The 11,623-nt window shown below is 37.6% G+C and overlaps 1 protein-coding gene across 8 annotated transcripts in view; it reads left to right on the forward strand.

Annotated features, from left to right (window-relative positions):
- Positions 1-11,128, forward strand: part of smtnb (smoothelin b) — an 81,439-nt gene extending 70,311 nt beyond the window's left edge. For 6 of the 8 annotated variants that reach the window (XM_056232775.1, XM_056232774.1, XM_056232778.1 and 3 more), the window contains 6 exons: positions 909-971; positions 1,064-1,127; positions 1,799-1,972; positions 2,060-2,180; positions 4,432-4,583; positions 10,966-11,128. In XM_056232775.1, coding sequence (XP_056088750.1) covers positions 909-971; positions 1,064-1,127; positions 1,799-1,972; positions 2,060-2,180; positions 4,432-4,583; positions 10,966-11,128 — 737 coding nt within the window. Of the gene's footprint in view, positions 1-908; positions 972-1,063; positions 1,128-1,798; positions 1,973-2,059; positions 2,181-4,431; positions 4,584-8,153; positions 8,324-10,965 lie in introns of all 8 variants that reach the window. The other 2 variants (XM_056232777.1, XM_056232779.1) reach the window with 1 other exon arrangement.
- Positions 11,129-11,623: the final 495 nt, after the last annotated feature.

The raw sequence follows: 11,623 nt of genomic DNA on the forward strand, positions 1-11,623 counted from the left end.
AGATTTTACTTGTTCTTTATCTAATTTTATTGAGTACCAACACTTGCAGGTTTGAGGTCCAATTTTTTTTTAGGCTGCCTGATCCTTTAATAACAGCCTCTTGTTCTGTATCTAATTTTATTGTGACACTGTCAACTCACATTTCTTTATATGGTGCTTTATACAGAACATATTGTTTCAAAGCAGCTTCACCTTAATAAACAGGAAAATAACACTGTTAATTTTGTAAAATTAATAATTATGAAATAAATTTAATTTCAGCTGTAAAGCAGCTCTAAAGAAGACAATAGTGTCCTTATTCAGCTCAGTTTAGTTCAATGTTGATTCAGTCCGGTTCAATTACTGTCCCACTGTTGAAAAGTTAATGTCATTATCCAGCTCAATTTGACCCTTCGCCAGGGAGTTGATTGACAGCCGATCTGACCAATCATAATCCGCCGAATCCGCCATTTTTGTCCGACAAAGAGTTACGATGGGAGGATTTGAACTTGAAAAACAGTGAACTTGATGCTATAAATTAGAAGGAAGAGATGATCGGTTCACGAGCAGCTTTAAGAGGCTCTACAGCGATCTGTCAGACACATTAAAGAGCCACAAAACGGTATTTATTGTTTAAATTTAGTTAAAAAATAACCAAATTTGAAAGTTGAGACTATCATATCAAAAGTAACCTGGTCTGTCGGCACGTTGTCCGTGTCCTCTCTGCTCCGTGATGTATTTTTCACTGCGTGAGAACATGATGTGTGGCGTGAGAGAGGCGTGGCTTGTCGGACATAGCAACAGTAACTAAAGGGGGCGGGTCTTTGCGAACGGTCAATTCAGTTCAAATTTTGTTTTAGAGTCAGTGCAGTTATATTACCGAATACTAATTATCTTTTAAACCCCACTGTCATTGGTTGTGTGTGCAGATGATACTGGCAGGACGTCCCGCAGCACTATCATGGAATCCAGCTATGTTCAAAAGACAGACAGTGAGTTTATTGAACTCTTTTTGTATTCTGTATTTATTTAGTCTTCATTTTTGATCAGCACCCATATCAAACCCTCTTCTCTCTCATCTCAGAGGGTTCAGTGCAAACAAAATCCTACAGCTACTCCAGCACAACGTCCACTAGGAAGGTCGGAAGGTGAGTGTTTTAAAGTCGACATGAATTCAAAAATTACCTTATTTACTTTTCTTTTTTGGGCCTGGTTTTATTGTGCACGATTATGCAGTTAGTTCATTTTTAAATTAATTATCAAATAATTATTCAGGTATTCGATGACTGAGTAATGAAGTTAATTTTGAAGTAAATCACATTGCGTCCTACGTACACTACCGTTTAAATGTTTGAGGTCAGTAAGAGTTGTTTTTAAAAAGAAATTAATTAGGGTAATAATTCGATAATTCTTTATATTTGAAAGCCGATAAATCTAAATCCAAATTTTTGCATAATTTTTCTGAGCCTGTTTACAAAAACAAAGGTCTCACCATTTAAAAGCAGCTGTGTCCCAAGCACACAATTATAATTTTATGTCGCCTATATGACAGACTTGTTGCGCATCTAAAGTGTCTCAGCTGAAGGAAATAATCTCTCTCTCTCTCTCTCTCTCTCTCTCTCTCTCTCTCTCTCTCTCTCTCTCTCTCTCTCTCTCTCTCTCTCTCTCTCTCTCTCTCTCTCTCTCTCTCTCTCTCTCTCTCTCTCTCTCTCTCTCTCTCTCTCTCTCTCTCTCTCCCCTCTCTCTCCCCCCTCTCTCTCTCTCTCTCTCTCTCTCCCCCCCCTCTCTCTCTCTCTCTCTCTCTCTCTCTCTCCTTCAGTGTTTTTGACCGCGAGGACAACACGTCTCGTAGCTCAAGTAGATCGTCAGCTGTTGAGCGCAGACCGACAGAGAGATCAGAGCTGGTGAGGGCTCAGACGTTACCCAAGTCATCTGCCGCACAGGCTCGGAAAGCCATGATAGAGAAGCTTGAGAACACCGGAGGCTCCGGAGGGTGAGCGCATGGCTTTCTGACACTTTCAGGCTCATTTAGCTCACTGAAGTACCACATATTCAGCAGCATTTCTCTTTCTGCCTATAGCAACTCAGCAATCACTCAAGTAAACAAGGTGCAGCGCTCCACAAGCTTCGGTGTCCCCAACGCAAACTCCATCAAACAGATGCTGCTGGACTGGTGCAGATCCAAGACCCGTTCCTATGAGGTAACAGGAGATCGATAAAACCTCAGTCATCATTTGCTTACCCTCAAGTCGTTTTCTTTTTCATTTAACACAATTATTTAGCATGTGCTTACCATTAAAAAGTGAACGAGGTCTGCGGGTATCAAGCTCTAAAGATGACAAATCAGCACAAAACTTCCCTAAAAACATTTGGACTGGGAATACATGGAATATAGTGCATTAGTGTGATATATCTTCTGGAGTAAAACTATAGCTTTGTGTGAGGAACAGACTGTCATTATTTACTCATTTATGATTTCTCATTCACACAATTTCTTTAAGATGTGCTGTATTTTTATTAAGATTAAGAAATTAATACATTTATTCACCAAGGATGCATTCAATTGATCAAAGATGACAGTAAAGACATTTATAAAGTTACAAAAGATTTCGGTTTCAAATAAATGTTTTACTCTATTCAACAAAGAATCCTGGATCCTTGCATCACAGTTTCTACAAAAATATGAAGCAGCATAACACTGATAATTAACAGAAATGTTTCTTGAGTATCAATTCATCATATTAGAGTGATTTCTGAAGGATCATGTGACACTGAAGACTGGAGTAATGATGCTGAAAATTCAACTTAGATCACAGGAATAAATTACATTTTACAATATATTCAATAGATAACAGGGTTACACTTTATTTTAAGGTGTCATTGTTACAGTGTAATTATATATTTAAGTACTGAGTCATATTAAGCAACTACATATACACTCACCGGCCACTTTATTAGGTACCCCATGCTAGTAACGGGTTGGACCCCCTTTTGCCTTCAGAACTGCCTCAATTCTTCGTGGCATAGATTCAACAAGGTGCTGGAAGCATTCCTCAGGGAGTTTGGTCCATATTGACATGATGGCATCACACAGTTGCCGCAGATTTGTCGGCTGCACATCCATGATGCGAATCTCCCGTTCCACCACATCCCAAAGATGCTCTATTGGGTTGAGATCTGGTGACTGTGGAGGCCATTTTAGTACAGTGAACTCATTGTCATGTTCAAGAAACCAATTTGAAATGATTAGAGCTTTGTGACATGGTGGAAGTAGCCATCAGAGGATGGGTACATGGTGGCCATAAAGGGATGGACATGGTCAGAAACAATGCTCAGGTAGGCCGTGGCATTTAAACGATGCCCAATTGGCACTAAGGGGCCTAAAGTGTGCCAGGAAAACATCCCCCACACCATTACACCACCACCACCAGCCTGCACAGTGGTAACAAGGCATGATGGTTCCATGTTCTCATTCTGTTTACGCCAAATTCTGACTCTAACATCTGAATGTCTCAACAGAAATCGAGACTCATCAGACCAGGCAACATTTTTCCAGTCTTCAACTGTTCAATTTTGGTGAGCTCTTGCAAATTGTAGCCTCTTTTTCCTATTTGTAGTGGAGATGAGTGGTACCCGGTGGGGTCTTCTGCTGTTGTAGCCCATCCGCCTCAAGGTTGTGCGTGTTGTGGCTTCACAAATGCTTTGCTGCATACCTCGGTTGTAACGAGTGGTTATTTCAGTCACTGTTGCCCTTCTATCAGCTCGAACCAGTCTGGCCATTCTCCTCTGACCTCTGGCATCAACAAGGCATTTCCGCCCACAGAACTGCCGCTCACTGGATGTTTTTTCTTTTTCGGACCATTCTCTGTAAACCCTAGAGATGGTTGTGCGTGAAAATCCCAGTAGATTAGCAGTTTCTGAAATACTCAGACCAGCCCTTCTGGCACCAACAATCATGCCACGTTCAAAGTCACTCAAATCACCTTTCTTCCCCATACTGATGCTCGGTTTGAACTGCAGGAGATTGTCTTGACCATGTCTACATGCCTAAATGCACTGAGTTGCCGCCATGTGATTGGCTGCTTAGAAATTAAGTGTTAACGAGCAGTTGGACAGGTGTACCTAATAAAGTGGCCGGTGAGTGTATTTGCTATAGGGTTAGGGTAGGATTAGGATTTGGTTGAGGGTTAGTTGCATGTAATTATGCATCATTTACTGTTATTACTATGGTAACTACATGTAACATATGTAACAAAGACACTGTCAAATAAAGTGTTACCGAAATTCACAATATTACTGTTTTAACTGTATTTTTGATCAAATAAATGCAGCCTTGTTGAGACTTCCTTAAACATTTAAAAATCTTCCCAACCACAAACTTTTCAATAGTTGAGTACATCCTTACTAGCTCTCGGTCTTCATGTTTTTTTCTGTCTCCTACACATCATGAAGAACGTGGACATCCAGAACTTCTCCTCCAGCTGGAGTGACGGGATGGCGTTCTGTGCTCTGGTGCACAACTTCTTCCCCGAGGCCTTCGACTACTCCAGCCTCAGTCCCAGCAACCGCAGGCAGAACTTCGAGATGGCCTTCAACACAGCAGAGTGAGTCCATATGCTCATATCACACATCAAATACATGCAAGAGTTCAGAACCATAACACGCCAGGCAGGAATACAATTCAATCCGGGATCTGAATGTTTGCACAATGGGGCGAATTCACTAAACAATTGCAGCTTTTGACTTTATTCACAGAGTCCAACTTTAGCAGGTTTGTGAAATGTGTTCATGAAATGCATTCTTATATGAATTTATGGATTGACTGACAAGTTACATACAATAGAAAACACTCACTCCCTTCAATGCAAATAAGGCATTTCAGAAACACTGGCCTGATGCAATTAATGTGTTGCTGTTACCACAGATGGAAAGCTGGTAGTGAGCAGATTGTTTTGGGCAAGGAGTGCTTGTGTACATAGTTTTAATGACATTATAACCAGGCCAATACATTCTGCGTCTTGAGCCGAAGTGTCTGGATGTCACAGCGGTGGAGTGATGCTGTACAGTCACAGTAAAGTCTGCCAGATTAAGTTCTGCTGAACCCTCAGAACCGGCTGGAGAATAGAGTGCAAAAATCTCCATTCATTGAATTTAACATAAAGTGTGAGCTACGCGATGGTATTTGAAACCATCAGCTGGATTTTCAACTGATTTTAAAAATAGCTTAACAGCTAAATTTGAGGTGAAAAACTACATTACCCATAATACTGCACAGAAAACAAATCACCAAAACACCTCTTTAGCTCCGCCCAGACTACTTAAATATTTGTATTTATATGCATATTTTGCGATAAACTTAAAATATATTGTTTCTATAGATATAATCAACAGTTTTAAATGAGTAGTTTTATATTTCTCCATCGTTTTTTTTTATTCGATTATGCTGTTTGGAGTTCTTTCCCTCACTTAGTACCTTTGTATTTTTGTCCGGTTTTGGAGAGAAATTAATGGAAAAAAATACTTGCTGTAAAAGCAGGCGGGCACTAACTAACTATTGTGCCATGCAATCAATTTGTAGGCGTGTTTGTGGCAATAGCTAATTTGCATAATTTCTTTAGTGAATCAGATTTTGAAACTATGCAGACAGTGTGTGCAATTGATTCTTAGTGAATTGCCCCACGTTTCTATTATTGTCAAACTCCAAAAAACACACTTAGGCAAACAGACTGGTAAGATTTGTAAAAGAAGTCTCAAAGGCTGCATTTATTTGATTAAAAATACAGTAAAAACAGTATTATTGTGAAATATTATTACACTTTAAAGTAGTTGATTTCTGTTGTAATGTATTGTTAAAGGTAATTTATTCCTGTGATTTTTCAGCATCATTACTCCAGTCTTCAGTGTCACATGATCACATGACAAATCAGTCTAATATGATGATTATAACATTATAAATATCTTTACTGTCACTTTTGATCAATTTAATGCATCCTTTGCTGAATAAAAGTGTTTAAAAAATCGTACTGACCTCAAACTTTTGAATGGTATTGTAACTATATAACTATTTTTGTTTTGTTTCTGAGCCTGTTTTAATACAAGCAAACCTATTAACAAGTTCATCTGATCTGCATCTCCAGTCCTCTGAGATTAATCATCTTTTAATAGCTGTCATTTCCTTAAGGCAGGTCCACTTAAATAACTAAACCCTAATTTTAAAATATAATTTACCTTTCTCCTGTGCTCCTTTCCTTTTCCATTTCCCAGTAACATAACATTCATGCATTTAAACATCCAGATAGTGTCTGCTAACGGAGGAGCGTTACTCAAAGTCAGAGTCAGTGTTGTTTGGTTACCTGAGAGTAGGCCTTAACCTGCTTCCCCCTTCTTGACCTTTGACCTGGCTGGTCTGTGTCCAGGTAATTCAGTAGACACTTCCTCATGTCCTCTTCTTTCACCTGACTGAGCACTGGTTTACCTCACTCCCCCTGGCTGTCGTCATCATTAAAGGCACCATCTGTAATGCTTCAGTCTGCGAGTCATTAGCGCTATTCGGCCTGTCGCTGTACACGACTGCACCGTTTACTCGTCTCAAATCACACGAGTCTTGTTTGTTTTTGGTCAAATTTGCAGCATTTGCTAATACATTATTCACATCAATAGTTGAGTCTGTTAATATTATGCAATGGACCTGAGCTAACATGAACTTAATAATGAACAGTTGGATGTTTATTAACTAACGATAATAAATACTGTAACAAATGTATTGCTCGTTGATAGTTAATGCATTAACACATTTTAAATAATGAGAACTTATTGTTATTTGGTAGTTGCCTTGTCGTTTACGCAGCTCAACGTGTCGACTCACAGACTCATTGAAAATGCATGATTGTTAGTATTGTAATTTTAAAATATATTTATTATAATATCTTTTATTTAACTTTTTTAATTTCTTATTTTTTATTTAGTCATTTTAAAATATAAATAGTTGTAGTAATAGTTGGTATTATTATTATTTAATATCCATATTTATGTATAATCACAGCAGCCCTACAAAGAAACAAGCAACAAATTTAAATCGCATTTTAAACCAGTCGCAATTTTTTTATCAGGAAAATATCAATTAGATTTTCCCCCCATAATCGTGCTGCCGTAGTTTTACTCTCACATGACTTGCTTAAGCATTTTTTTGTTGCACTTTAAAATGTTGCTTTGTGAAAGCAAACCGAACCAAAGTGAAAATGTGATTTTTAGTAACAAAATAAGTCCCTGTTTTAAAACAAAGCAAACAATCTTCAGGTCTGAAAACGCCTTAAAGGTGCAGTAAGCAATTTCAGAGAAACTCTGTTGAAAATTTAAATCGACACCCAAACAAACTTCTGGATATTTCTTAGATATCTGGTGTGTGTGTGTGCTGAAAAAACAGCACACACACACATAGTACATTTGTACATAGTACTGGCTATGAAAAAAAGACAAAAACAAAGTGGATTCGAAATAACCCCCTTCAGGCTTATCAAACCTCATCATCCGGTCGGGGGTTATTGTGAGAGAACCACCGGCTGGATGTACATCATCCCTCGCTTACTTTTGTGGGCGGAGCAACGAAAGGTGTGTTTGTTTGGTTGTCGAATTCAATTATCAACAGTGTTTCTCAGAAATCGCCTACTGCACCTTTAAGTCCATCTAATATGTGGGACGGTAGTGATTTTCCAAGCAGTAACAGATGTGTGCCTTTAAAGAGTGCGGTCTGCACTCCTCCAGCATGAGCCGTCACTGAGCTTCTACAGACACTCAACAGGCTGTTTTACAGGCGGACAAACCGGGTTTGTCTGGAGCTGAAGGGTCACATGTTTAGCAGTCACTCTATGCATTGCTGTTATTGTCCCCATACTGTATGTTCTCGTTCACAGGCACATTTATTTTGCATAATGAGATCACCAAATGGATGCATTGTTGTTGCTCTATTTGATGTTGTTTGTCTTTGCACATGTATTTGTTGTGATTGTAAAAGCATGAAAACACTGTCAGAGTTTAATGTGGGCTTTTTGATTTTTGTCTTGTGTGTCTCATTTCTCTCCCCTCACTGGCCCTCGTGTTTCCCACTCCACCTGTTGTTTCTTCGTCCTGTCTCGATCCGCTTTTCTTCCTCTGTGGCCTCGTCTCCGTGAGAGTAGGAAGCTGGCCGACTGTCCGCAGCTTTTGGATGTGGAGGATATGGTGCGGATGCGGGAGCCGGACTGGAAGTGCGTGTACACGTACCTCCAGGAGTTCTACAGGGGATTGGTGCTGAAGGGCTTGGTCAAAACCAAAAACTCCCCCTAGGGTCAAAACTCAGAGCAAAACGGTGAGAGCCAGATCAGATATTGAGGAGAAGCGCAGCTCGCACGGGATTTGAGCTGAACATGGAGCGAACAAACCTTTAAACACATTATTTTATCTTTAGTGAAACTGTGTGTGCAAGTGAAAGGATTGAAAATAACCAAATATAACGTTTTGGGTTTTTTCACTTTATTTGGTTCAAGAAAAAAAGATCCGAGAGCAGGGTTATTATAGGTAACTGAAACTAAAACCATTTCCGTCACTTGAAATCAAATTAAATACTTATACGCTTGTATGCAACATAGTGCACTAAAATAACTAAAACAAAAACAGAAATAAAAATTAAAACTGTAGACATTTTTTTTCCTTTTTTCCAAAAAATATAAAATTACAACCCTAGTGAAAAATAAATATACCAAAATGTATTTGAAATACATTTATTTTATTTGTACTTAATATAAATACCCTGCAATTGTACTTTTGGTATATTACATATATTGTATATTTAAAGTCTGCTAAATTGGAACAGCTAATTTTGTACTTAATGCACTTTAGTTATCCGGTCCAACTAAAGATATACTTGCTAAAATGCAAGTAAATTTCTTGCGTTTAAAGACTTTCCTTAATATTAGTGATATTAAAAAACATTTTAGGCTTAATTTTAAGAAAATGTGTATTGTTCAATAAAGTACAACTCAAAATAAAGTTGAATTATAGTATTTATATCAGTAAGTCTCAAGCGATATGTCAGTAAATATGCCAATGGATTTGTAGAATGCTTAGTGTGAAATTAAATGTATTTTAAATAGTTTTTTTTTCACTAGGGAAACAGATTCAAAAATAATCTCAATCAGCACATATATATTTATCTAATTAATTATGTATCACATGAAGCCATATCGCAATATTGATTTCACTTCGCTATATTGTGCAGCCCATTCATTTATTTACTCATAACATTTTTTGAATTGTACTTAATGTTAAATCATATACACTCACATGACAGGAAGCTTTATAAAAGCATGGAGCAGAATGCATTATGGGAGAAAACATTGAGATTAAAACTGTCACACCAGTCGTCATTGCATTAATGATTTCTGAGAAGGTCTAGCATAATTTGTTGGCAGGTTTAACTTAGTTTGATATTTTCAAGTGTGCCAAAATACTTTCCTAGCGAAGTGTAAGTTAGCAGATGCGCTGGATTCAGGTTTACCACACCTAGACATTCGGCTTAAAAGGTAAGGCCTTTCGGTCTCGCACACGCACCGTGACGAGGTCTTCCTCGGCGTGCTGTTTGTCAGTTTCTGACGATTAGCATAACTAAATATTGTGCGTCTGCCAGCTTGCCCGGTTTGTGGGAGGGAATCGACAAACTGCACTGAAGAGCAGAAACTGCCCAAACATGGTCCTGCTCACACACACGAGGAACGACAGGATCTCAAACACAGCGGTTTAGCTAGCGTTTTAAAGAGCACGTCGGACACAGAACAGAGGCAAACTCGGTGTTCTTCGCTTGTTCCTGGCACATGTTAAATGTTTGCTATCAAGAACCTTGAGTTTAATAAGTAGAACATTTTTCAGAATTCATTAAAACTGAACCTCTATACATACCGCTGACGATCTGGCTGTTCATCGGTTTACAGTAATGCATTTATGATGGAAGTTTATGGAGCGGTGCATTTTTGTATAAATGCATATTTCAGTTTTTAAACCCTTCAAAATTCATAAAAAGTATTTACGTATTTTGACCAAAAAACTATATGCATATAGTTTTGTAAAACAAAGTTCTCTCAATAATATCATACTTGTTTTTCCTTCCATAGTATGAATAGGTCTACATAAAAATAATGGCTAATTGTATAATATGGATATATTTTATACTGTATGTGAATGTTTAAAAACAGAAATATGCATTTATACAAAATTGCACATTCACATACAGTATAAAATATATCCATATTATACATTTAGCCATTATTTTTATGTAGACCTATTCATACTATGGAAGGAAAAACAAGTATGATATTATTGAGAGAACTTTTTTTTTTACAAAACTATATGCATATTTTTTTTTTTTTCGTGGTCAAAATATGTAAATACTTTTTATGAATTTCGAAGGGTTTAAAAACTGAAATGTGCATTTATACAAAACGAATATGAAAATATTTATTTTATATTTAGGGAAGGTTCCTAACATTTTAAAAATAGATTTTTATTTTCAAATCCATTCATACTATACAATAAAAAATAAGCCTTTCCCCCCCCACAAAACTAAATGCATATTTGAGTGTAAATATATATTTATATTTTCCTTTACAATTTCCACACACACCCCCCATTTAAATGTATGCAAGGTTCCTAATATATAAAATAGCTCTATATTTTTATGTAGACCCATTTATACTTTAAAACCAATTTTATCATGTCAGCACACACAATGTTTAACGATTTTCAAAAGGTTTTCCAGCCTCGTTGATTATAGAGATAGACATTTCTGTAGATTTCTTTTTTTTCACAGAATGATTTTCTGTGGTAATTGAGTGCATGATGATTAGAATATATCTGTGTATCGAGTGTCAGTGTCGGTCGTGTGTAGGCTGCATGTACAGCACAGTAGAAATCATGTCCTTTGTATAATGTTTTCCTGTCGTTGTGTCTTTACATTAGGGCCTATGCTAACTGCATGCCCCTGGTGGAGGTGGAGGACATGATGATAATGGGTAAGAAACCAGACTCCAAGTGTGTGTTCACGTACGTGCAGTCGCTGGTTAACCATCTGCGCAGGTATGAGATGATGCTGGCCCGAGCTCAGCAGAGCACTGACTTCTGAACCGTCACACAAATCCTGTTACATTTCAACAGTTACTTTACAGACAGATCCAAACACTTCCCCGTAACAAGACTTTGGGTATTTTTTATGAATGAAAGAGGGGTTTTTTTTAACAGAGCTTTTAAACGAACTGTAGTATGATCCAAAAAAAGTTAAATGTACCGAAATGTTTTATTGATGGAAAAAGAAAATTGCAAGTTCCTAGCAATGTGTTGATGTCTAACTACTTGATTTCACGTGTTAAAAACGAAACATTATTTTATGTTGATTTGCCCATATCTGTGGTTTTAAATGCTTTTAAACCTGTTCCACGGTACTGTTGCTGTTAATGGAGCTCAGACCTGCATGCTTTTTCACAAGTTTACTTGAAGTTTTAGTTTGGTTTTAAAAATTTTCATCTGTATACGATATTGTGTTTATTTAAAAACGTCGCAAGAACATTAATCTCACTGCTTGTTATGGCTTCAGCCATTTTAGTGCGAGATGCAGCTCATG

Source organism: Rhinichthys klamathensis, unplaced genomic scaffold (assembly GCF_029890125.1).
Source record: "Rhinichthys klamathensis goyatoka isolate OS25496 unplaced genomic scaffold, OSU_Roscu_1.1 h1tg000356l_1, whole genome shotgun sequence".
Taxonomy (NCBI): Eukaryota; Metazoa; Chordata; class Actinopteri; order Cypriniformes; family Leuciscidae; genus Rhinichthys; species Rhinichthys klamathensis.